Here is a 27,360-nt window from a genome sequence, read left to right as displayed (position 1 = left end):
TATGAAGGGATTTAAAATAGAACAAAAAGGTAATCTAATTGATTTCATAAATATCCACCCCCTTTAATGAGATACATAAATAGAGATAAAGTCTCTAAAATAAAGATAAAGAGAGTATAGTTAATCAATAATTAAGTAATGGAAAGAGCACGGCACTGTTGTAAATCTACCTCGAGCTGGCTGTCCTCAAAAACTAAGTGCCTGTGTTAACCGGAAAGAATCTAGTTATTTGTGAACTTTTTTTTAGATTTTCTCCCCACCTTGTAACACTTGCAGTATTTCTGGTCAAAAATGAGTGGCCTATGGCCGGCAAATTGCTTGTAAATCTCTCATTATGCTATATTATTACCACATATCCTTTTTGTCAACTTGTTTTCTTTCAATTAGCACAGGTTTTGTATCTCTTTTTGGAACTGATTGATCGTAGGCCTCATTGATCTTAGCTTATGCACCTCAGTTTTTGAGTGAAAAAAAAAAGTTTAATCAAGCTTATTCATCTACGAAAATGAAGTGTATAAAATCAGATCAATGAGGCCTACTATCAATCAGTTCTAAAAAGAGATATACAAAACCTGTGCTAATTGTAATAAACAAGTTGACAAAAAGAATGAATGCAATATTTGGCATAATATCGCATAATGAGAGCTTTACAAGCCATTTTTAAAGGCCGGAACACCAATTCAAGGAAAGGATTCAGGGGCTAAAGCAGTGTTTCTCAAACCAGTCCCCAGGACCCACTTCCCATGAATGTTTTGGATATTTCCCTATTCAACACACTAAGAAGCTGATGAGCTGAATCAGGTCTTTTAATTAGTGAGATGTGTAACATTTTCTGGGAGGTGAGTCCCCAGGACTGGAGTTGAAAAACACAAGCAAGTCATTGTGAGGGTTTATAAGCCACAAAATACATCAAGTAAATCCTGTAGGAAAACTGCAAGACTGCCTGTGACTTGGGAGATTTGCTTTCCAACTAAACAATTAAAACAGTTTTGCCGAAAGCAGCATTCAGTGTGGACAAACATAATGTAGAAACATTGCAGTGGTCAGTTTTAATCTCAGTGAGTTTTCTTTCCTGGTTAAATAAAGGTTTTAAAAAAAGAAAAAGTGAAAGGTATCCACATAAACTAATGCTGAGTTGAAGGGGGTGAATACTTATGCAAATTATAATTATTTTGAACATGAAAGAATATTTCTCTGTTGATCAATGACAAAAAGAATTAGGGATTGTACAGCTTTGGTGTAAAGGACCATAACTCTTTAATCTCACAAAAAATGTCAAGCAACATGTGGGTTGTATCCCCCCCACCCCACCCCACCCCACCCCCGCCCGAGGTTTTTATTAAGAAACGTGTCACTTAAGTCTTATAAAAACTAGCTCCTTTCTCAAGTGTGTGCTCTTTAAAAAGTCACCCACCGCACAGCCCACATATAGCTGCACTATTAATGAAGAATTCTGAAAGTAACTTCTCCAAACTCCAAAACACTGGCAGAAATGAAAGTCTACAGCCAATTTTTAGAGACCTACATAATCAAGGTGCCTAAATAATTCATAGGATTACTAATCCCCATTTCCACCAGCGCAGCACAAAAGTCAATGACTATTTGACAGCTGAGCAAGAGAAAGACATAAAAGTGCATAAGAGAAATCCCAAGTACAAGGCATTTAAATTTGACAAGACAGACATATACAGACCAAAAGCATAATTGGATATCCTTTTTTAAAAAGAGGAAAGGGGGACCCACTGGATGATCTGTGCCTACTATTATTTGTCCATCTACTGCCCTCAAGTGGTAGTACTTTAAAAGACAAAATATGTGCACTGGTAAAGAAACGAAAGTGTACGGAAAGGCACACAATATAATGCTCACCCTGCTGAAAACATGATTTCAAGCCACATTTCGCAAATACACAAAACAACGAGATCTTATGCTATGAAATGGACCCTTTTTAATATTGCATACAGTGTCACAGAGGTTTCCATTTACAAAGCCAGATAAATAAATATACAGATACAGGGCAGATGACAAGGAACATACAAGTGTATGGGACATACTGTATAACCCCAATAAGACAATCTGAACATTGCTCATTTTGTTTGATTCCATCATCACATTGAATCTGCGGTCCAGGAATCTTAGTACAAAAATCAAAAACAACTTTCTTTCCCATATTACAGAGCCATAATGAAGCGTCTGACTTGTTTCAGGTACTCTGGTTTCAGGAAGTCCTGGAGTTCATCCTTTTTTACCCAGGCAAATGAATTCTTCTCCAGGGGTAAGTGCTTATGGCTGGAAAGCACAGCTTTGAAGAAGAACACTTTGGCTCCAACACTGCCCTCTTTCTGAATGTCCTTTGGGTATTTGTATTTGTAAAATCCACAGGGTGCATTACCAAGGAAAGTAGCCTTCAGATCAGCACCTACAGAAGTCAATTTAAACAGAAGGCTAATAAATTAACCTGCAGCACATTCAATTTTTAGGAATTACAGTTTTGTCATATCATAATTTTCAGGCTGAATTTCCCGATATTACAATTTAGTGCATAATAACTTGGAAATGAGTAAAAATAAACATTTCTTTATGACTTTGTCTCAAAATCTTTTCAAAAGTACAACCCGTACTGAGCTTTTCTTTTATCCAGTGATTAAGCGGTTAAAAGGCTGCCATCTAATGATACAGTTGTTCAAATCTTTGAATATCCGCTCCTGTTAAAGGAATAGTTCACTTCATTTTAATTCTGTCATCATTTACTCACCCTCAAGTTGTTGCAAACCTATATGAATTTTTTTCTTCTGCTGAACACAAAGGCAGATATTTTGAAAAATTTAGGTAACCTGACAGTTGATGGGGTCCAATATCTTCTTTTGCGTTCAGCAGAAGAAATAAATTCACACAGGTTTGAAACAACTAGAGGGTGAGTAAATAATGACAGCATTTTCATTTTTAAGTGACCTACTCCTTTAAAGCTGATATCAACTCCACAGTGAAAACAGACCTACCTGAAGCCGTCTAAATGGATATTACCATAGAAATCTTACCTGGAAGACTTGCAAGGGCACGTTCGGCTGTCTGTCGAAGTGTCTCTCCCATCTGCCACTGTATTTGAGGCAGGAGCCAAAGCTTTTGACTGCCAACATCCTTCTTCACCAGCAATATGAGACTGTCTGCTAAACAACGCTCTGAAGAACTCGCGTCCTTTTGGTCATTACCTGTAGAGTAATTCATTGAGAGATGAATTCAACATGCTTAAAGTCCCCCTGTGCAAGCTTTTAATGTTGTTTGTGGAATGTTTGTTAATGTGTTTCAATGTTGTGGAGGCGGGGCTAATTTGCACAATCATAGAACTGTGTATATTAAATGAGGCAGTTACATTCAAGCTATTTTAAGGCATGAAGATTTTTTAGTTCAAGGAAAAAAAAACTTTTTAATATGTCTTGTTTTGAGTGGATGAAATTATGTCTTTAAAACAAGACTTATGTCAAAGCAACAACTTAAAGTCACCATGAAATCGTAAATGTTTTTTATGGAATTATTATAAATTATTTATCCGTGTACATCAATATTTCATTTTATAATCCATGTGCTCTCGAAATCTTTAATCAAAATAGCTTCCCTTCCCTCTTGCATCGACATCTCTTCTCTTCTCCAATAATGCGTTTACTGTTGCGAGGGAGGGCGGGCGGGGCAAAATGTCACTCACATGAGTTCAAATCAATACAGCAAAACAATTCCCGATGGACACAATCAAGTCCCGTTTTTTTTTTTTTTTTTCAAATTTTTCTCCTTTTTACTCAAATATACGTCATAATTGACCATTCGCAAAGACCCGCCCCCCTTAGTTACTGTCGCTATGTCCGACAAGCTACGCCACTCTCACGCCACACCATGTTCTCACGCAGTGAAAAATACATCGCGGAGCAGAGAGGAGACTGACAACGCGCTGACAGTACAGGATTACTTTTCGGTTACTTTTGATATTAAACATATTAAAGTCTCACCTTTCGAATTTGGTAATTTTTTAAAAGAAATTTAAACAATAAATACCATTTTGTGGCTCTTTAATGTATCTGACTGATCGCTGTAGAGCCTCAGTTAAAGCTGATCATGAACCGACCATCTCTTCCTTTAGTTAATTTATAGCATCAAATAAACATGAATGAACATAAGAAGGAATGTTGTTTTAACCGCGGAAAGGCGCCAGTACACTCCAATTTTCAAGTTCAAATCTTCCCATGTTAATCTACAAACTCTCCTGACTGCTTTGTCGGACAAAATGGCGGATGGCGAAGTATGATTGGTCAGATCACCTGTCGATCAAGCTCCCTGCGAAGGGTCAATTGGGAAGAGAAGACTATCAGACCTCCCGTTTCATGCCGACTGACTGTATGGTGACACCGTTAAAAAAAAGTGACTTTTGGCTGATTGCTCACCTTGTGACCTCAGAGCTGGTTGAAAATCCTTCAGTTTCTGTTCCCAAATATCCTCCAGATCTTGGGCGGTAACAATATCTTTGTCTCTGTAATCATCCTCCTCATCTGAATCATAATCTCCTTCTTGTTTCCGACTCATCAGTGCAGCATCATCCAGGAGCTTCAACTCATGGTCCGCAAGCAGACTTCTCTCAAACTCCATCTGAAACAATAAATAATCCTATATGAGATGTGTTTGACATGTGGCTCGTGGCACGCAGATTTATGGATGCACAGCATGCATTATAGGGATATTAAAAATACCCTTATCAAAATTTAATTAACTAAAAAATACATAGACAGCCTCAAAATATGCTACATACATAGCATAATAAAATTAGAAAGAGAAGAGAAAATATAGATACATACAGTACCGGTCAAAGATAAAAAAAAATATATATTTTTTTAATGCTTTTGAAAGAAGTCTCTTATGCTCATCAAGCCTGCATTTATTTGATTTTTTTTTTTTTAAAGTAACATCATGAAATATTATTACAATTTAAAATAATTGTTTTCCATTTTAATGAAATGTAAAATATAATTTATTTATGTGATGCAAAGCTGAATTTTCATCAGCCATTATTCCAGTCTTTAGTGTCACATAATCCTTCAAAAAAAATCATGCTAATATGCTGATAGGGTCAGTAATTGTTTGTTGAAAGAAATTAATACTTTTATCCAGCAAGGATGTGCGTTAAATAGATTCTTTTTCTAATTGATAGTAAAGATTTATTGTAAGAAAATATTAATATTTTACATAAATTATATTCTTTTTAACTTTTTATTCATCAATGAATCCTAAAAAACTATACGGCTGATGAAAATTCAGCTTTGCATCACAGAAATTAATTATATTTAAAAATGCATGCTTAAATTATAAATGCATGCTTGATGAGCATAAGAGACTTTCAAAAACAATAAAAATAGTAATGTTTCCAAACGTTTGACCGGTACTGTACATAGTACCACAATACATTGTACCACGTCCAAAAATATGGTACGAGTATGGTGTATTTAAAATAATAATAAAACAACAATAATAATAGTTTAATGTGCGTACTGATTCTTTCATACCTTCTGCATAAGCTCCATGAACTCCTCCTCTATGGGGCTCCTGTCTTGAGTGACCACAGGCAGCCTCTGCACACATACAGCTCCATGCAGCGCCCACGGAGATGCAGCACCCGCAGTTTTGACATTTTGCGCAGACCACTGTTGACTAGTGTACGAAACATTTCGCACCCCTCTGTTTGATGTAGTTGTAGTTATTATCCTCCAGAACGGTCGATAAACTCTCGTGAAGGGCGCCGCCATGTTGACCACACGTGTTCCCAAGGTGCTTTGCGGAGTTTAAGAAATAGACGCTACTATTTCGAAAATAGGGGGAATCGATTTTAAAAACAAACGTTTGGTGGTATTTACAAAAGAGAAAATTAATGTACTACAGTAAAATCATAAAATATTAGTATAATTAATATAACACAAAATACTTTACTGCGTTTAAAATCGCATTCGATACGTTTGCGTCTAAAACATAAGTAAAACACCCCTCTGAAAAATCTTATAATTGTGACGTTCCCATTACACACACACTACGCGACCCTCAACGTCCGCAAAGCAACTAAAGTCATGCATGTGTGTGTTCGTAAATAAACTGTATAATTTAAAACACACATTATGCATCTTAGGGTGTACAGCCTCGTTCGAGGTTCGTGTCAGCAGCTTTTTGAGGGCTTAAATTCATCTGGACGATTAATGTAAGTGGCTTATGTGGTTGAAGCAGCACATCAAGTGTTTTTATTTGTGTAAGTTAATGTTAATAGACAAATACGTTATTCTCTATAATTTCGTTCTATTTGAGTTCCTTTAATAATGCATACACACACAGTTTGCCATGATATTATATTGGTTATGGTTCCATGGTGTGTCTTTAGGACATTACCACAGTCACCAAGGTTTGGATATGGTAACGTTACCGTGGTACTTTTTTTTAACGACACAATGGCCAGTGTGATGATGCCTTTTTTGACAACACTATGGTTTCTTGGACATGTACTATGCTAGTACAATGTTGTTGTTGTTTACATCTAACATGATTATGCAGTGGTATTTCTAGTACCATATTCACTATCAGTGAAAAGCTTGGACCTACTCACTCTTTATTACTACATTTTACAATAAAAATGAAGTCACCTTTTGATGTCTTCACCTTTTGTCTGGATTCCTGCTCTGCACACTCTGGGCATATATTGTTACTAAAGGATTTAATTGGTTGTTTTCTCCTGCAGTGGTGGAAATGTGGGGTTTCAGCGTCTGTTGTCATGCAGCGCCATCCGATTACAAGAGACTGATGCCAAACCAGAGGAAACCCGGAGCCCATCAGCACCAGTCAAACGATTGAAAGAGTAAGACAGAAACACTGACAGACATTTCAGCAAACCTGCTTTCAAATATAGCTTTAACCCTGCGGCTCACAAACCTTTTTGTCAGATCTTATGAATTAAATTATTGCATAAATGAACTGAGATTTCTTATCCCAAACATTTGAATGAATGGTATCATGGTTTGCACAGACATATTAAGCATCTATATTTAAATCTATATTCAAATATTATTGAAATTTTGTTAAAGGTTTTCTAAGCATATTGCGTAGTTGCGCTTGCTTGGAGTCAATAGTTTTATTTTGTGATGACGCAATGAAACATGACAAATTGTGCAGACATAATTTTTCGCCAGGCTTTCATGCAAAGAAATTATGAACACATGCAAAAACAAGAGTAATCAAATGAAATATTAAAAACGAATTATGTTGTTGTCAATGTATGCTTTTCCCTGTGAGCCTATAGTTTTTCTTTGCATTTTTTTTTTTTGCATTGAAAAATACAACCTGTAACCAGTTGCATTTTTATTTTTTTTGTCAGATAAATATCTTAACCATGTTTAGTGTTTTGTTCTTCCCTCATATTTAAAAAATATATAAAAATATATATCAATTTATCTCATATTTGATAGTAGGGTCAATAAAAACAAATATTCCCCTGGACATCATTTTTGGCAGTAAAACTTAAGGTCTCATTTGTTAACATTAGTTAATGTATTAACTAACATGAACTAACAATGAGAAATACATTTTGTTACAGTATTTATCATTTTTTATTAATGTTAGTTAATAAAAATCCAGCTGTTCATTGTTTATGTTAGTTCACAGTGTATTAACTAAGGTTAAGAAATACAACATTTGATTTTACTAATGTATTAGTAAATGTGGGAATTAATTGTAATGCTGTAAGATAGATCGATAGATAGATGGATGGATAGATGGATAGATAGATGGATAGATAGATAGATAGATGAATGATTCTGTATTAGATTTTATGGTAAAATGTTTGTCATTGTTTGATTATTGCTCTTCCCCATTCAGCCTCTTCCCTCCATTTCCGGGTCAGGAAAGCTCCCTGACATGGGACAGCAAGAAGTTCGAAGAGTTACCGATTGCACACATTAAAGCCACATATAACAAGTAAGTTGCCTGACAAAAAAATTAAATAGTCGTGATTGATGAATTTAGTTTAGTTTAGATTTAGTTTGGTTGCTGTGTGCATGCAGCTATAGCATAGATCATGCAGTTCAGTTTCGATGCACATGTGAAATGAAATTATGGTATTTACTGTGCTCATCTCATGGCTACAGATGTTCATAGTTGCATTATGCATTATAATTATTATTTATAACTATTACTGCATGTTTACCTAACTCAGCCCACACACACAAAGTTAATAACTCATGCATCCCTGAGTGCTCACAGCCTGTGATTTATCCTCCATCTCTCCAAAATACTATGATTCTATAGTCAGGAGTCCATGAAACTGCAGGCTGACAACATATAGCATATATGCAGGCTGACTTTCTTTTGTCCTTAATTTCTTTCTCAAGCACACATATCCAGGTCACGGATAACGCTGGCCAGTACATGGTGCGAACCTCGTGTGGATCAGAGGGCTTCAAGAATGTGAAGAAATCCACTCCTCTTGCAGCACAGACCGCTGGGATTTCAGCTGCTGCGGTAAGATGGACAAAATGATTGTTAAAGAATACTTTTAATTTGTCCCAATACCAGTCTGTAATTTGGATGTTGTCCACTTGATGGCAGCACATTTCTTTGTAGTAATTTACCACACCCTGCTTAGTTATTAAGGGACCCGGTGGTTTTCTTTAGGTTGTGTTGGGCTGGTTTTGCTGCTTGATTTCGAATATTTATTTTAAAGTCACACTGCAAATGTAATGTAATATTAGAAACAGGGTTAGTTAAAAACATAATTAGAAAATAAAGGACTTATAAATGACTATTTTTTTGTTAAATATGAAAGTATTATGTGTGTTTATGTATGCTCGTTTTTTTTTTTTTTCATTATTGGTTCTTGCTCGAGAATATCAACAGTATATTTATTGACTGTTGCAGTGACGTTTCTGCTGATAAACGAGAAATTGAAAAATAGAAAATAACATTTCAAATCTTCCATTTCATGTTTATACTTCTCTTCGGTTACTTCCACACTATTTGTTTGTAATTTCATCAGCGTGTGCCATGAAGAGTCTAATGGCAACCCTGAGTCACAGCAGGCTGTATAATCAGTATATGACTTCACACTGATAACCATTAATTTGCTGTATGGACACAAGCATTATGATCTAAATTAGTAGTTTCGGACAGACCTCAGATTCTAGGCTCCTGCAGTTTTGTGTTTCCTCAGTGATTGATTAGTTTTTATTATGCTAAATGTTCTAAATGTATGTATGTTTGTCTTGAGCAGAAGGCGAAGGCGAAGGGGGTCAGCTACGTCCGTGTGCTGGTGAAAGGACTCGGTCCAGGGCGCATGGTGAGTAGCTTACTAAGGCCTTACTTAACGCTTATAAAGATTTACAGAAAAAAGCTCCCCCCAGAAAATGGATCCTTATTAGTTCCTTGTGGATTCAACTAGATTGTAGTTGAGAACTGCCAGGGAATATTACTTACTGTAATATTAATTACTGTGATATTTTCCATTGATTGCAATCAGACGTTCATATGACAATTTGTCTGTAACAGTGTGAAAACCAAAGTGAATCCTTTGCACATCTGAGGCCATCTTGAATCTGTTCAGCTGTCGGCATCATTATTTAACTTACAAAAACTATGTCGCTAGGTTTTCTAATAAACATCAGAGGCTGTACATTTGTCGTGAAAGGTAAAATAATTAAAAATTATAATAATTAAAATATTTGTAATTCAAGGGTTCAAGATTCTCTATATGTGATTGTGACCCTGGACAATGTGACCATTTTAAAATGATTTCATACATCATCTGACAGCTGAATAAATAAGCTTTCCGTTGACGTATGGTTTGTTAGGATAGGACAATATTTGGCCGAGATACAACTATTTGAAAATCTGGAATCTGAGGGTTCCATATTTGGAATCAATCGAAACATTGAGAAAATCGCCTTTAAAGTTGTCCATTTATGTTCGCTATTGTGCTGCATTCACTCACAAAAATAAATGTTTTATATATTTACGATAGGAAATTTACTAAATATCTTCATGGAACATGATATTTACTTAATATCCTAATGATTTTTGGCATAAAAAAAAAATCGATCATTTTGACCCATACAATGTATTGTTGGCCATTGCCACAAATATACCCGTGCGACTTGTGACTGGTTTTGTTATCCAGGGTCACATATTGTTATTCACCACTTATTCATATCCACAAAAAAAGAAAAGAAAAACAGAGCAAGAAATGTAGAAAATAGCAGCTGTTGAGAAAAAACCTATGGTTAATAATTTAAGGTACATAAAAGATAGTAATGTCTACATTTTCTAAAGAAAGTTGATCATGCTTGTGTATTGTGAAAGTTGCATGTTGTGTATGTTTTTAGTGCAAATATGTTTTTAGTGCAAAGTCCTTGGATAAGACCCGTGTCCTTCATTCAATATACACTACCATTCATAAGTTTGTGGTTGGTATGGTTTTTAAATGTTTTTGAGTCTTATGGTCTCCTATGCTTATCAAGGCTGCATTTATTTGATAAAAAATACAGTAATATTGTAAAATGTTATTTCAATTTAAAATGGTTTTAATTTTTTATTAATGTGATGCAAAGTTGAATTTTTAGCATCATTACTCCAGTTTTTAGTGTCACATGATCCTTCGGAAATCATTCTAATATAATGATTTGCTGCTTATGAAACATTTATTATTATTATCATTGTTAAAACACAGTTGTGTTGCTTAATATTTCTGTGGAAACCATGAACCATCTACTATTTAAAAATAACAGCATGTATTCAAAATAAAAAATATTTTCTAACATTATAAATATCTTTACTGTCACTTTGAATCAATTGAATGCATCGTTGCTGAGTAAAAGTATGAATTTCTTAAAAATAACCTCAAACTTTTGAACAGTAGTGTATGTGTTTAAGATTTTTTCCACCCAGTTGATCACATTTAATGAAATGTGTAATGGTACACCTCTTTTCAAAACTCAACAAAGTTTTGTTTGTTTTTTATCTATTTTGTTGGTGTTTGTTTGTTCAAATCCTTAACTCCCAGAGGATATAATAAAACCACTAATAAAAAAAATAAACAGGAAAAAAACAAAATACTAGTACAGTGGAAGTGATGTAAAACACTGCAGCACAATGGACATTCAGATCTGCCTGGATTCTGATGTGTAGTAAAATAAATCGTCTTATTACTATAATCATTTCTGCCCAATTTCTTCTATAGACATGAATGATACCTTAAATCATGAGGCTTGTCGAGGAGAGGTGTGCTGTTACCTTTTAGACTCACTATTTTGCTTAGCGACCACATTTTTTTTTTTTACATTTGAGGGGCCTGAGCAGTGTAGAGACCAAAATATCATTAAGACTTAGTGGAGCTCTTTTGAATTGTGAACCACCCAGAACACCCAACTGCACAGGGGCACAGAAAAGTGTCATAGCAGCGACTTTTGCACAGACAGTCACATTTTCTTAAAGAGGACCTATTATGACCAGTGTTGGGTATAGTTACTTTGGAAAGTAGTTAATTAGGTTACAACGTTACCATCAATTAAAAGTAATCAGTTACGTTACTGCGTTATCTATTCATAAAAGTAACGCGTTAGAGTACTCATGCGTTACCAAAAATTAAAAGCCGTTTGCAGCGCCTCACACATGCTGCAGCTTAATTGACAGACACGGCCCCCTTTAAATGCACCTAGAAGTCGTGACTCCTGGCAATGAATAACGTCAGTCATCCGACTAAATTAACACTGCAGGATAACAATAACAGGAAAGACAGTCTATTCCACATAGCGTTTTATTTATTTATTATCACAGAACATATTAATCAAAATTCACACCTTCCCAGCCCGGGTAGTAGAGATGCGCGGATGGGCTATTATTTCAATAAAAAAATCAATAATTATAATGGCGATATTATTTCAGTATAGAAATGCAGACATCCCAAGTCTATCGGAAGTTCCGGGAGTCTCCCGCATATTAATAGCGGCTCACTGATGCCCGCGAATTAGTTAAAATCTCCCGGAATCTAGAGCGAGCGCGCCCGCGAGACGGAGACTGTGCTCCAAACCGCGCAGAGCGTGCATGGCAGAGCGGGACAGAGAGAGAGCAAGAGACTGCGCGCGTGTGCCTTAATGAAGCTGGAGGGTGGTAGGGTATTGAAGCGCAGAAACACTGTCTTGATCCTGGAGAAATTTTTTTATTCGGGATTTTCCTTTCCTTAAAATAACGGATTACTTTTTTAAAAAAATAACGAAGTTACTGATTACTTAACGCACAAAACTAACGCGTTAAGTTACACATTTCACGAAAAAGGTAATTAGAGTACTCTAACGCGTTACTTTATAACGCGTTACCCACAACACTGATTATGACACTTTTACAAAGTCTTGATTTTGCTTTTGTGGTCTAGAATAGGATTCATACTGGAATGTTGAAAAAAAACATCTTTCACATATTTTACATTGTTGCAGCACCTCTCTTCCTAGTATGTCAGTAACGCTAAGTTCCTGTCTAAGACGACTCCTACCAAAAAGCAAAATGTGCTCTGATTGGTTGGCCCTGGCCGGATAAGTGCGTTATGATTGGTCAACCACTTAGTCTGTTTCAGAAATGTTATACCCCTTACCATAACTATACATTAGATCCGGAGTAGAAAAAAACAGTGTCTCTTGGAAATGGCCACAACACATCTTTATTTTGCATGTATGTATTAGGAATTATTTAAATGAGGGATATTGTGACGCCGTGTATGTTCCCGGAAGAAAACTCAAGACTACAATTGAGGCGTTTCATGGAGTTCAGAAACGGCGTTTACTGATATTCAAGAATAACTCCCTTTGGAGTGACTTTGTGCTTTGTAACTTTGCAGATTTTCATGCTCAAACAGCAACATTACACACTAAAAGTTTAAAATGTAAAAAAAAAAGCATAATAAGTCCTCTTTAAGAATTTTTTAAAATCCAGTTGATATACCACGTGTTTCTTTTCATGATCCTTTCAGTAGAATGGCAGCAATGATTATTTATTATTCTCTGTATGTGGCCATATGGAAAGGCAACAGTTGTGCGTGCTGACTATTCAATCAATACTCTGAAAGTGACCGATGATGAGTTCTGTGAGCTCAGCGGCGGTCTGCATGCTCTTACTCTGAGCCGGGTGGGAGGACATTAAGGCTGGGTGAGAATCTAATGAGCCCCTCCAGAGCAGCAGGCAACAGGGGGCTTTTAAGACTTGCATTACTCTTACCTACCCTTGGTTTTTTCGCAGTCAGAAGCTTCCAGACTAAGTCGCATTTAAGCAGATGGTGGTTGGGCATACATACATCAATGCAAAGCCACCGACTGCAGTGCTAACTTACTTGAATCAAATTACTAAATAGGCAAGCCAAGGTAAATACTTGTGCTTGTTGTAGCAAAAATAGATCGGATATTCAACATCAATGTAGTTTTGTTCTTGTTGGTGCTGGTAAATATCTGGATATACTCTAGACTATTCTGTCTGATTAAATGAAAACCCCGAAAGCTACAATTGAACTTAGGCATCATCACAACATTATAATGTGCAGTTTGAAAAATCAATATTTGTTGTTGTTTTTGGATTTGCTAAAGATTACATCTAACAGTTTGTTACATCCTCCAGTATTAGATACGGTGCCGATATATTAAGCATCCCTATTAGAAATATAACTTTATTTTTGGCTAAATCAGCAGCTTTCACAAATAAAGTTCAAGAAGGACTCATTGGATATTTTTTGTCATTGAATTCACGGCTGTTCCACACGTCTCTTCTAGAAAGAGTGTATTTCTGTGAACTGTATCTCGTAGCTGACTTGGCCTGCATTGATTTTGCTCCTCCGTGTGTAGTCTGCCATTAAAGGGTTAACCATGGGAGGACTAGAGGTTGTTTCCATCACCGACAACACCCCAGTGCCGCACAATGGCTGTCGCCCTCGCAAAGCACGAAGGATGTGAGGAGGAAGAAACCCCTACCCTGAAGTCTTGTTTGTCTTTCTCTCTGCATTATCTTTGACCATCCAGTCTGAATAGAGAGGTTGAATGTGGAATTAATTCAGGTCAACGCTGTTGGATGCTGAGTTGAATGCGGAATTGAGAGTAATGTTTTTTTTTTTTTTTTGCAGCTGCAGTGCTGTTAATATGTTATTTACATTTTTGATCATAATTAAAGTGTAAAGATGTCACTCACCATGTCTGTTTTCGTTCTTATTAGTACATGCACGGCTTTCAGCTATGCATGGCTGCATTATTTAAAATGCAACCCTGGGATTCGAAATCTAAATTAAACCAAGGAATAAACAGTGACAGTGATCATGCTGGATAGCATGGACCATCAGGTTTTGAATACGTGAAGTTCATGCAGCTTGATCATTGCTGTCATTAAAGTAAAAAGGGAACAAAACAAATATTAAGTTATGATTATTTTTATTTTTTTTAAATCATCCTTTCCCTTACATTGGTATGCTGATTAAAAACAACACAAATAAAAAGAGAATTGTATTAAATTATAAAAAGTTGAACCATTTTCTCTTGTGGTTTCAGACGTTTTGTCCCCACTGTATTTTGTGATTAATTTAAGCGTTAAAAACAGAAACGTATAACCATGTTTGTTTGTTGCAGGAAATTGCACAAAATTATTACCCTATGTGTGCTCGAATGTATGTTTTTTTTTATAAGCATTATTGTTTGATATGTTAGCACTTAATCTGAGTCCGTTTCCAAGTTGACAGGCACAGGGTGGAATAGCTCCCTATAAATAAATGGACCCTTGTAAGATTATTGCCCTTTCCTACCATTACATCAGGTGCTTCGTTGCTATGACAACGGCAATTAGCAGGAACTCAGGCAGGCGGTTGAATATAAGTCTGTCCCTAGTACCCATAGCAACCAAGGTCAGGCCTGCAACGCACATCTGCTTTTATACTTGCTTTAGTGCGCGCTGTTGCTCGAGGACTGGGGGAAAAAAGACATAAATGACAATAGGAAATTATGCTCAGATATGTTAACCATGTATACGCTGGCTGGACATCTGTGGTTTAGTCTTACAGTTTGAAATCGGAAGGATTCGATTTTTCAAAGGAAAGCAAAGATTCCTTGTCGAAAACCTCTTGGATGTTTCGTGCTTTATGCAGGAACTGTTCTTCTGTGCCTCTCCAGCAACAGCTGTCCTTTTTCCAGTCTCCTTTCGCACCAAGCGTCAGAGCCACCACAAAACACGTCTCACCAGCGACAAAGCGTGACTTATACCAACGTTTAACCCAGATGGCCGAGCATCTCAGATGTCCTCGGATAGCCTGTGCATCCGGTGGAGGCTCTGACATGGAACCTGAGCATCCCTGCTGGGATTTTGTGGGCAGTGATTAGAAACGGAGCCAACAAGGTTGATTGAATATAGAGTTAAATGGTTTGCCTGCAATATGTCTGCTTTAGCAAAAGTGATGCATTAAAATGTTTTTTAATCATCTCAGGGGCCATTTACACGACACCATTTTCAACCAAAAACGGAAACCTTTTTATTGCGTTTCTGTTACATGACAATGGAGTTTTGGGGGACAGAAAACACACTTTGAACCCCATTTTCAAAAGTTTGCAAGTTTTTGAAAAAGATGTCCGTGTAAACTACAAAACGCGAATTTGTGAAAACTGTGTTGTCATGAGCATACATATTAGGCTACGTGTTCAATCCCTTATATACTGTCTATGGTCATGGTTCAGTCTATAGTCACGTTTCTTTTCAATGTGACATCGCCAACTACTGGTCTGGCATGAATAATACAGCATTTTCGTAGATCCGTATGAATTGGGATCATTTTGACAATGGTGTCGTCTGTACGCGAAAAACGCAAATGTGTATCGTTGTTGTGTAAAAATACCCTAAGTCAATTGGGAAGTCTTTGTATTATGTGTTCCTTGGATTTTAAATCAGTTAAAGTCACATTTATGTATATAGTGCTTTTAATACAGTTTGTGCCAAAGCAGATTCACGGTACTTAGGCTATAAGAGGGGGGAGGGAGTGACAATACCAATGTTGCAAAATTCAATCAATTATTAAACAAACAAATCTAGTTTTATCTACATTAGCTTCAACTACATTTTTAAATATGTTTGAAGAAAATGCTAAACTTGCCGCCACAATGTTAGGTTGTTGTGGATAGGGTTTAATTCGTCAACTGAACCCACCACCAAGTGTTTATACTATTCTATAAACACTTGGTTTATAGAATAGTATATTCTATAAATATTCTAGTATATTCTATACTATTCTATAAACACTTGGCTATAAACACCTGGATTTGAATGTGTAGCCACATTCAAATCCAGACTCAAAACACTTCTGTTTAACATTGCATTTACTGAATGAGCACTGTGCCACTGTTCGTCCGACTGTTTGCACTGTATTTTATTTTATTTTTATTTTTTTTACTCTAAACTGTTTTAATTATTCTTATTTCTTTTGATTATTTTAATTTCTTCTATGTAAAGCACTTTGAATTACCATTGTGTATGAAATGTGCTATATAAATAAACTTGCCTTGCCTTGCCTTGCCTTGCCTATTCTGCCATGTAGATTTGGTTGGGGTTCCTTCTTTGGTGTTAATCCATGGGATTTTCGCTTCATCATTTGCCAGATACAAATTCGTAAGTCATCCCATTGAAATATACACTTTTCTTCAACAAGCCACATGATTAGTTGTGCACCCCAATTTAAATAATTAGAGGTTCCATTATATTAATACAAATTTAGTCCTATTTGCATCAGCAAGCTACCACTAACATGTTTTGTCAAATTTTTTTTATTATTATTTCAATATTGTGAACAAGGCAAATAATGATGTCTTCGTTAAAGTGCAACTCGACCGTTTTGACATGCAAGACCTAAAACTTGATTATTTTGAACCATGCTTTGCATTTGAAACCACATTGTTCTCAAATCAACAAATGCACTCGGAAAAATCGCTGAGAGGTGAAAGTTTTAATGGGTTATTATGCAATTACTTTAATATACAATTTGCTCCTAATTAAAGTACCACACAAATCTCACCTTTCCCTATTGTGACAAAACGCTGAATTGATTGCACTGAAATTATAACTTCCACCGGGGATTTTGTTCGGTTTCTCTGGTTTTGACATTCATGTGTCTCAGTAGTGGTAACCCATAACTAAGGGCGTACGCAAACTAACAAATGTGTTCATGCAGCTGTAAAAAAAACAACCTAATATTGCAATTAATATGGTTGTTGGCCGTGTGAATAGTTTGTTATAATGCGGCATTCTCTTGAAATGGATATTTTACTTGAATGCTATTTTGCCTTCACTTAAGGTTCCTTCAAGGCCAAGGGTTAAACTGGCTGTAAATATTGCAGATGGATTTGTAAGCATACATGACCTAGACCCTAGTAACGCTGGGAACCATATAATGAGAGCTACTCAGGCATCCATTTGCACATATTATAACACACACTTTCATACGCTGCAGGGACATACACTGCTGGATATCTGCATAGATTTTGCAATCATAATGTGCATTCTTGATTTAATTGCAGACTTATTTAAAGGAGGTAATCATAGGAAAGCCAAATACATATTGTATCTGGAACGATTTATCCAAATCTTTTGAGCACTTACACATTCTGTAACCCTGTTGTGAACACCGTCTCCTCATTTAGCTGACTTCCCACAAGCTGTCAGGCTTCTCAACAACTCCACGTGACAAGCTACCCAGCTAACCTTTCAGGTAGACCTCCTATGCACCTATATTTCCCAAACCTCTAATTCTGCTCCTTAACTAGCGTAATTTTGCAGAACTATAGCCATTTTAAAAGCGCTATATACTTTATACAAAACAATGGGCCTAGAGGCTTTCAGTTGACACGTGCATTGTGCAATTTTGTACAGCACTGTATGTATCATTCTTGCTTTTATTGTTTAGTCGTTTAGTCTAAGGTCAGCTGCCATTCTTTTAGAAATTTTGCCACCATGTTTCTATTGTACATGGGTTAATCTCACAAAAACATGTCACGAAAATTTTGGGGGAGTATTGTATTTCACCTCAAAATCAAACCTAAGAAAAAAAAGTTTTGACTAAAGGATATCCTTGTTTATAATCATAAAGATTTTTGCATTATTTTCATAAAACACTTTACCCACAGTTCTCGTGCAAATAAAATCTCATTCCGATTACTGTAATGTTTATATATTACGCCATTATTTGTTGTACTTTTGTGCTGATTTTAGTTTTGAAAAAAATAAGTTTTCTCCTTTTGATTTTGGGGTGAAATGTGGCCATGAGTCTTGAAATAAGAAGAATTACTTGTCTTCTCTTTTCAGATTTTTGCCTAAGCAGTAAGTTTTACCCAAACAAGAAGAAGAAATGAAAAGAGTCCCATGACTCATGAACTCTTGCTGATGGAGACATCATTTTGGCTGACATCTTTTTCTATTTTACAGTATACATATTTCTTAAAGCCAAAAATTAAAGCAGGAAAGAGTAAGAGTATTAAAAGCAGGAAACACAGATCCATGCATGGCTTGAGTGCTTGATAATGGGCCTCCGTCCAATTATCCACTTCCAAGAATGTAGACATATAAGTTGTAATTTTCTGTAATGGCAGGCTGTGGACATGAGGGTGAGGGTGGGGGGGGGAGCTGAAAAGTAAAAAAAAAGAAGACGACGACATTGGAAGAACCGTAATATGCATTGCTGGATATTTTTCAGATTTTCTGCCATTTTTGGACCACAGGAGCTGAATGTGCTGCCCTTTAGGAAAAATGTTGAAGTGTAATATGCCCGCAGCGGCTCCACAGATGCGTCTTAAAGACGACCTCTTTCTCGTTTTGTTTTCATCCAAAAATTTCCAGTAATACCCCTCCCTCTCCTCGCTCAGGCTTTTAGCAGCTGCTGGCGATGGTACATTATCAAAATGGAATAGGAGGCAGAGAATGGAAGATTAGAATGCTCATTGGGTATTTAGTCAAGAAGCCTAGTGCCCACTTGAGCTCCATTTGGGTGCTCTTACCTGTCCTGCTGCATTGAATAGCACCTTTGTTCTAAAGGCGAAGTGCAGGGGAAGATAGTAGAGCCGCTCGGGTTTACAGTAGTGAACGTATACGGCAGCACAAAGCATTATGAGACACACGACAACAGAGGCTGAGATATTTTGTAGACGATATTATGAAGCATATGTAAAACCCTGAGACAAGCGCTAATTGTTGAAGCATTTTATTAATGGGCTCTTTTTTTCCATGCTTGTTTCTACACAGAAAAACATCTCTGGCTTAATGTAGACTCATGTACTAGTATTTTCAAGGGCATATGGAAGTATCTGTAAGTAAGAGTTTTAGAAATATCCACACAAACAAATTCCCAATGGATTAAAAATGTTTTGGCATCTATTTTATTTAGCAATTTAATTTATTGTATTTAGATTTTTTTTTTTTTTTTTTTTAAAGGACATCTTTGGATTAATATCTTCATGTCTTCTTTTTGGTTTTGTTTCACGGTTCTGTTTTCATTTCTTTTATCATTTTTTTTAGTTTTGGTCAAGGTTCCTAGTTTTGTCAGGTGTTTCCCTTGCTCTCATGTGATCATGTCATGTGCTTCCCTTGTCTAATGTGTCAATAGGCTTGTTCGACTTGAACCGGCGCTGCACAGACCGATCGGTTTATGACATCAAAGTACAGCGGGTATTTTGATGTCATTCACCGATCGGTCTGCAGCGCCGGTTCAAGTCGAACAAGCCTATTTTCTGTTTGGTTCTTGTTTCATTAGTTTTGTTTGTTCATTTGTTGTGATAGTCATGTGCTCCTCTGTATCATGTATTTAAGCCCTCATGTTTGCCTTGTCTAGTTTTCATTTATTGAAATACGCCGTGCCATGTTTCCACGCGCCAGGTCAAGTTTTTGCTCGTGGTTTGTGTCATGTTTTGGATTTTGTTTAAAAAGTATGTTTCATGTTTTTGGATCTGTGAACACTGTAAAAAAAAAAGGTCCTTGGATTTTCTTCACCATCGTCTTTGTCTGCTTCATTGTCAGCATCGTTACAGTATAGACAACCACAACATTGAACCCAGCAGTTACCCTCCTCCGCCTCATCAAGGTGATCGCACCATTGAGGAATATGTAGAAAAGTACTGTGGACTGTCACCAGGTTGATTTTAATGATGTTGCCCTCAAGGACATTTTTAGAGTGGGTTTTAATCACCCCCATTGTTCTTGGGTGCCAAGAAAAAATTAAATAAAATTATCTGGCCCAATATATTGATTGAACATGCCCTGTTGATAAGTGGTACCACATTCCCCATGGGAAATACAGATGAGAAACTAAGCAATTCAGCAGAACCCACCACACCAGAGTCATGGCCTCTACGCCAGAGCCTGTTCACGTCATGGCCACATACATATTGTATCTGGAACAATTTATCAGAATCTTTTGAGCACTTACACATTCTGTAACCCTGTTGTGAAAACTGTCTCCTCATTTAACAGATTTCCCACAAGCTGTCAGGCTTCTCAACAACTACTTCTCAAGGTAGACCTCTTATGCGCCTATACATACCCCTAATTCTGCTCCTTAACTAGCGTAATTTTGCAGAATAGCCATTTAAAAAGCGCTATATACTTTATACAAAACAATGGGCCTACAGCCTTTCAATTGACATGTGCATTGTGCAATTTTGTACAGCACTGTATGTATCATTCTTACTTTTAGTGTTTAGTCATTTAGTCTAAGGTCAGCTGCCATTCTTTTCGAAATTTTGCCACCATGTTTCTACTGGGTACATAGGTTATTTTCACAAAATCCTGTCAAAAAATGTCTGGGGAATATAGTATTTCACCTCAAAATCAAACATTTGGGCAAAAAAGTATCCTATTTTAGATATCCTATTTTATAACCATAACCACCTACTTAAAAAAAAAAAAAAAAAAAAAACTCATTGAAGTTTATGCTGAGGAGCTTATGGGATCCCAGCCATTCAGCGGTGTGGTTCAGGGTTGTGGCAGGAGGGACATAACGGGGTAGAAGGGACAAGTCTTACTGTGGAGACTGCCGTCGCTGCTGTTCCTTTTGATGTTACTTCATGAGAAGAGTGCTTTGCTTCTCTATTTCCTTTTTTCAGCCATGTCCAGTGTTGTTAACACTGGTAGAAGATACCTAGTCCACTAGAGAGGGACGCTACGGAGGCCACATCTTACGAGAAGGGTGGAGCATGAGAAATACATGGACTGACCCGTGGGGCAGTGCTATATGGAAAGATCTCTGCGGTAGATCCTGCCTAGACAGTAATTGAACTACTACAGATGCAGTGGTGGGGCAGAGCAGAATCTGCCCAGGGAAAGATACCGGTTTACTGACAGGGAAACGTTACCATGGAAGAATACACACATGGGATTACCAAGAGGGAATCACAACATATGGAGTATCTAGCCCAGTACAAGGGCTGACCTACCACACTCGAGAACTGGGCCTGGCATTGGACGCGTCCGCCGGGTCTGACTGCCGAAGGATGATTAGAGGAAACTCAATTCAGAGTTTACCAAGTGGGGAACTCACCTGCAGAGCAAAGAGGGCATATACCCCCTTAGAGGGGAATCACATTTCATGCAAGACACTAAACTTGTACCCAAAACACAGGAAGAATCCGGGACACCGCAACACCAGTGCTGGGACTCCCTCTTCCGGGGGCAGCACTTGCAAGTTCACCACCTGGTCCCTAAAAGGAGTGGTGGGAACTTTGAGCACACATCCGGGTATCAGTATCATGTGGGAAATGGCCAGCCTGAACTCAAGGCATGATTCCCTGACTAAAAATGCCTGCAGGTCCTCCACCCTCTTGATGGAAGTCTGTGCGGTCAATAGTGCTTGCTTTAGAGGTAGGATTTTTAACTTGACTGACTCCAGGAGGGAATGAGGCACGGCTTTGGAGGATTTAGCCTCCTGGCGCCTCTCAGGAACCTCAGGAAAAGCACAGAGCTGATCAGACATTCCCAGGGGTCTTCCCGCTGGCAAGAGCACCACTCGGCAAACAGACTTCACTTCAAAGCATAAACTTGTCTAGTAGAGGGAGCTCTGGCTTAAGTGATAGTGTCGACAGGCGCCATTGGTTGGCCCCTGGGGCCAGCTGTGTGCCACCGCGTCCGTGCCGAGGAGTGCATTGGTCAGAGAGTAAAAGAGCGGGCAGTTGGAGGGAGTGAGATGGGTGAGTAGCACTGCCAGCAGTTTCTAGGAAATTGGTATGCTACTGTAGTCAAGGTCCCATCCAGGAGCCCAAAGCTGCATGTCCATTGCATACAGCCTCCCAGACCGTTCTGGAGGCATGTCTTCCCCGTGAATGCATTCAGGCAGTTCAGCACTGATGGTGTCATGCTTGTCATATTGACCGAGTCCAACTCGAGAAAAGACATCCTCTGCTGACCCGAAGCCCCAGAAGGCTGAGGTGCCTGAGCACCAGGTCCCTGTGTTCGCACTACAGATATTGAGAGTAATGTAGAATGAACCAGTAGTCAAGATAGTTCAGAAGGCGAATCCCCATTACCTTAGCAGGGCGAGGACAGCCTCCGCAACTTTGGTAAAGACGCAGGGAGACAGGGACGGCCCAAAGGAGAGGACCTTGTACTGGTAAGCCTGACCGTCGATAGCAAACCGCAGAAATGGTCTGTGTCAAGGTAAAATCGAGACATGGACGACACGTCCTTCAGGTCGATAGCTGAAAACCAATCTTAAGGGGCCAACGCATGTGAGAATGTTTTTCTGCGTCAGAATCTTGAACGGGAGCTTGTAAAGGGCCCGGTTCAAAACTCATAGATCCAAGATCGGCCGTAACCCACCTCGGCTGGAGGGACAGGCTCTATTGCGTCCTTCACAAACAGGACCGTAATCTCAGCACGCAGATCAGGGGCATCTTTGCCTGCCACAGAGGTAAACAAGATGCCTCTGAACCTGGGGGGATGCCTGGTGGACTGAATCACATAGCCGAGACTGATTGTACGAATAAGCCAGAGGGACGGCTTAGTACGAAGAAACTAGAAAGTGAGATTGCTATAGGCAACCACTCGGCTCCGAAGCAAAAATCGGAATGAGTGGATGCGTGCCGCCATCTTATATACCCATATGTACAGGGAAGTGGCTTGCCATGCCAATTCCATTGGCCATTTTTTTTAAGCTTAGAGGTTATTGGGGCTCCCAAGTGAGACCCCATTTGTCAGTCAACATAACGTTGTAGTGACTGACAGATAGGGAACTATGAATAGGATTGTCATAAAATATACAAATAGTTTCCTCATGGTTTATTTTATTATTCTATTTTAGTTGTATTTTTTACAAGAATTTAAAATGTCCTAAAATCATCACTATAATCTGTTAGAAATGTAGATAGTTTTAGAACCTCTTTTTATGATCCTTGGTTTCAAGTGCCTTTAAGTTTTGGTAAAGAAGTCCCTATGCCCATGCAAAAGACCCATGCGAGTAAATGACCGTCAGAATCCAGCACACATCAATTCAGTAAATTGGCAGCAGCAAAACAAACTCTCCTCATGCAGCATTTGGTTTGTCTAAAATGTCCAACGAGGGATTGCTTGGATGATTAGCCATCAAAATGACAGGTCTCTGTTGCTTAGGAACATGACTAGACTGCATGAATTGTTGCATCGCTTGATCTACTCCAAGCAGACTCACAGTGACAGCACTTGTAGTCCCCTCTTCATATGTGTGTATACAATTATTGCACACAATCCCTATTTTTAATGCCTTATTGTGCAGCTCAAGCCACTGAGGGCTCTGGTGCCATACTGCTTTGACAAATGTTAATCTCGTTTTTATTTATTTATTATTATTTATTTTCCCTACATGTGGCACAAGACACATCTATGTTTATATATGTAGACTATCCTGACAGTCACTTGCAAACATGTCTGAAAGTACTGGTTGCTTTATGATGCTGGTTGCTATGGTAACCTCTAGGAACCAAACAAAAGGGGAAACAGGAAGGGGAGGGGGAGCCCCGATGCAAGTGGGTGACTGCCCTTGTGCTCTGTTAAATTTTGTTAACAGGACTATATGTGTATGGTTGCAGGACACAATGAGCTGGGACCGAAAGCTTTTGACTAAACCTGAGTTACCTTATATTTTCCACTTTCAAATATTTTCATTTTTTCACATCATACCAGCAATCATTTCAAATAAGCTTTCCATTTTCTCTTATTTGGTGTTACTGTGACCTAAATGTCAGTGTTGTATTCAAACATGGTGAACAGATCTTAGCACCAAAACAGCCTTTTGGCTTGGCCATGTATACTTCAGCAAAAATTAACTAATGCCAAATGCGAGTATAAATCGGCGTGTATATATATATGAAAAGGACAGTTGACCGGTAACATTTTAATTAATTCTAACAATGCAAAATTGTATGAATATTAACGTGAACAGTGTGAATGTGTTTTGTCGTCACGAAAGTTTAAGCCTTGCCAATTTAAATATTCAAGCTCAAAAAGGCGCGAAAGAGAATTCAATTGGTTGATCGCCCAGAAATGCACGTCTCTGACAGTGCGCTAATACTGAATTGAGCTACTCTTGCACTTGAACAGACATATTCAAACAAAATGTCATCATATGTCTTGGCAAGTATCCTTGTTGTAAACACAGTCAGTTATGTCTTAACTGAACTAAAAAGTTGAGAAATAAAACGCATAGGTGACAGTATATTCATTGGATCCGTCCATTAGCTCTTAAAGGGATAGCAGCCTAATAGTCCTGTTGCTGTCTTTGTTATTAGTGTTTATCAGACAAACAAAAGACAAAGAACAACCGCTCATTGCTCTTGACTGAATAACATTTGTAACTTTAATATGGATTAATTATGTTTCATGGCTGATAAAAAATATTTATTGTAAATTTTCTCAAGTCACCAGCCATTGGCAAAAAGTTAGCTTTAGGCCTTGCTTCAGCTGCTTTATTATAACTTGTTATGATTGCTTTTAGAAATACTGCATCATTCCATTTAAATTTATTTATATACTTTTTTTACTAGGAGGGTTGAAAGAAACTTCTCTGTGCTATTTAATTAATGGGAATGTAAGTGAAAAACCTTTGGGGGCATAAAGGTAATTAGTGGATTATGGTGGAAGTGGTCCTGCTTATTTCCAGAGCAAGAATACTTGACCGAACTTACCTCTTGAAATGCTTTACAGAATTAAAAATTAACAAGCAATAATACAAACCTGATTACTCAATTGCAGTCAAAAATAGCTTGTTGGTCTAACTTAATAAAACACATTTCCAGATAGTTGAATAGATTGATTTGAACCTAAACTAGAAGTACTTGTGTTAAATTCAACTTAATTCAGTGAGGTTTCATTTGATGGATTCTGTGAGCGTTGCCTGAACAACATAATTCACTCTTGTTATTCCAACCGGTTCTGTCGCTGGTCAAATTGGTACTCATATGCCGAGTTTTCAACTATAGTTGTTAGTGTTTAATGTTATATTTGACTTTTAAAAGATTTAAACAAAGAGGGTTTTTGTTGTTGTTGTTTTTTATGCGGTAAAGAGATGAGATTGTGTTTAAACTGAGTTATAACAAACAAGTAGCCTAAATGTAATTAATAAGTATAAAAAATAAACTTCTCACTGGAATTAGTAGTTACAATATGGCTCGTAGCATCTTTCTATTTGTAGTAGCCACTCACAGTCTGCACAAGGTCTACTCTTCAGCACAATGGTAACCACAAAAATCCACATAACAGAAACTCTTTTAAATGTCAAACATAACTGAACATTAAACATTAACAGGTATTTCCCTTTACTAAAAAAATACATAGCACTTACTTTCAAGATGTACTCTCCTAATCCAGCCCTGCAAAGCATGCTGGGAATTAGAAATCCACTGCTCTGTTTCAGTCAATGCAACAAAGAAAGTTAATTTAACATTTTACAAATTGAATTCCATTTGACGTAATAAAATTGAGTGCAAAAGACAATTAAGTAAAATAAATGTGTTGCTTTAGCTCATTTTAATTAAGTAAACTGAGCAAACAGCTCAAATCATTTGTACTCAGTGAAGTAATTTGTTGGTAAGTGTTTTTGCACACAGTTCGACTATGTTAAATGTCCACTTTGTGGCACACACATAGCACCAGATATTCAGAAATATATGTATTATTCATTTTAGATAAGGGTTTTCATACACACAATCTATGATTAAGTGCAAGGGTCTGTGAAAAGGTTTCTATATAAATAAATATATTTTATATTTTTGGTATAATGGTATTATAAATATACAGACCTTAATAATGTTTGTTGTTTGTAATAATGTTTGTTATTATTACTGAAAGAAACATTAAAAGCATGCAGGCACAACTCACTTGCCCACCAAGTGCTCCTATTATAAAGTACAACGGGGCTAAAGGCACACCCTAAGAATAAATGTGCTTTCTGCAGCATTGAATGAGATCCCATAATTCTTTAATATAGCCTATTGTAGTAACAAATAAATATTATATGAAATTATTAATATCATATATTTTGAAATGGTTTGTTATAAATAGGCCTATGATGATTATCTCTAAGGTGGACACCCACCTTTAAATATGATATTTGCCATCTGAGACTAACCATGTCATTTCAGCAAATGAAAGAGTAATGTATTTATTATCATGTTAATTATTGTGCTGTAGCTTTTTTGAGTTAGTTAGGCTATGTAAGAAAAATACACTGAGTGATTGTGATTGAAAAAAGGGCAGGATTGCAGAGTGATGTCAGTAGATCAGTGATGTGCTCGTTCAGTGCCATTAACCCCAACAGTACCTTTTACCCCAAATACCATAATATTCGTCCGTTATTGATTAACTGTTGTTTTAATACCTTGAACAAAACTGAAAGTCATTAACTCTTTCCCCGCCATTGACGGAATTTTCCGTGTTTTCACTGCTATACGATAGGGGGCACTATGACACATCTTCTGAAAGATTACTGAAACTCCTGATCACAACACAGACGAAAACAAGCAGAAACAAGCGCTAGCATATTATGTAAACATATGTCAAATAACTCGACCATAGGCTTAACGTTACGTAATGTTACCAAATGAAATGTCGACCCAGGACGAGGTTCAGAAATGTGAAGCTTTTTCTGCTTATTTACTCGTATTTAATCTGTGAGTTATGCACTCTTTTTTTTCCAGCTTTTTGGTCAAAATGTTTTTTTCTTTTTATGAAACTTACCCACATTCAAGTGTTGATTTAAAAAGAATGCATGAAGCTAGAATACAACTGAATGTTTCTTTTGATATATTGCATGTTCAGATATATATATTAAAAAAATGTCATGAA

General features: G+C 37.3%; 2 protein-coding genes across 2 annotated transcripts; one reads left to right on the top strand and one right to left on the bottom strand.

The window, feature by feature from the left end:
* Positions 1 to 1,923: 1,923 nt before the first annotated feature.
* Positions 1,924 to 5,836, bottom strand: mrpl46 (mitochondrial ribosomal protein L46). The gene is made up of 4 exons (XM_079589154.1): positions 5,544 to 5,836; positions 4,431 to 4,632; positions 3,039 to 3,209; positions 1,924 to 2,419 (listed from the first exon to the last, which is right to left on the bottom strand). Exons 1-4 carry the CDS (start codon positions 5,781 to 5,783, stop codon positions 2,172 to 2,174), a joined length of 861 nt encoding a protein of 286 aa, XP_079445280.1. The 5' UTR covers positions 5,784 to 5,836; the 3' UTR covers positions 1,924 to 2,171.
* On the top strand, positions 5,787 to 14,225 carry mrps11 (mitochondrial ribosomal protein S11). The gene is made up of 6 exons (XM_079589161.1): positions 5,787 to 6,226; positions 6,758 to 6,874; positions 7,891 to 7,989; positions 8,403 to 8,532; positions 9,281 to 9,346; positions 13,887 to 14,225. Exons 1-6 carry the CDS (start codon positions 6,147 to 6,149, stop codon positions 13,992 to 13,994), a joined length of 600 nt encoding a protein of 199 aa, XP_079445287.1. The 5' UTR covers positions 5,787 to 6,146; the 3' UTR covers positions 13,995 to 14,225.
* The last annotated feature ends 13,135 nt before the right edge of the window (positions 14,226 to 27,360 follow it).

This window comes from Phoxinus phoxinus, assembly GCF_949152265.1.
Source record: "Phoxinus phoxinus genome assembly, chromosome: 2".
Lineage (NCBI taxonomy): Eukaryota > Metazoa > Chordata > Actinopteri > Cypriniformes > Leuciscidae > Phoxinus > Phoxinus phoxinus.
The sequence above is the reverse complement of the archived record's forward strand: the minus strand, read 5'-3'. Positions and strand labels throughout refer to the sequence as shown.

What these genes read in the sequence shown, in the direction of transcription:
- mrpl46 (XM_079589154.1), bottom strand. Translation starts at nt 5,783, where the DNA reads ATGGCGGCGCCCTTCACGAGAGTTTATCGACCGTTCTGGAGGATAATA. An exon ending in TCATGGAGCTTATGCAGAAG is followed by an intron (nt 4,633 to 5,543) that starts GTATGAAAGAAT and finishes TTATTGTTTCAG; the next exon opens with ATGGAGTTTGAGAGAAGTCT. An exon ending in ACCAGCTCTGAGGTCACAAG is followed by an intron (nt 3,210 to 4,430) that starts GTGAGCAATCAG and finishes ATTACTCTACAG; the next exon opens with GTAATGACCAAAAGGACGCG.
- mrps11 (XM_079589161.1), top strand. Translation starts at nt 6,147, where the DNA reads ATGCATCTTAGGGTGTACAGCCTCGTTCGAGGTTCGTGTCAGCAGCTT. An exon ending in ATTAAAGCCACATATAACAA is followed by an intron (nt 7,990 to 8,402) that starts GTAAGTTGCCTG and finishes TTCTTTCTCAAG; the next exon opens with CACACATATCCAGGTCACGG. An exon ending in CTGGGATTTCAGCTGCTGCG is followed by an intron (nt 8,533 to 9,280) that starts GTAAGATGGACA and finishes TGTCTTGAGCAG; the next exon opens with AAGGCGAAGGCGAAGGGGGT.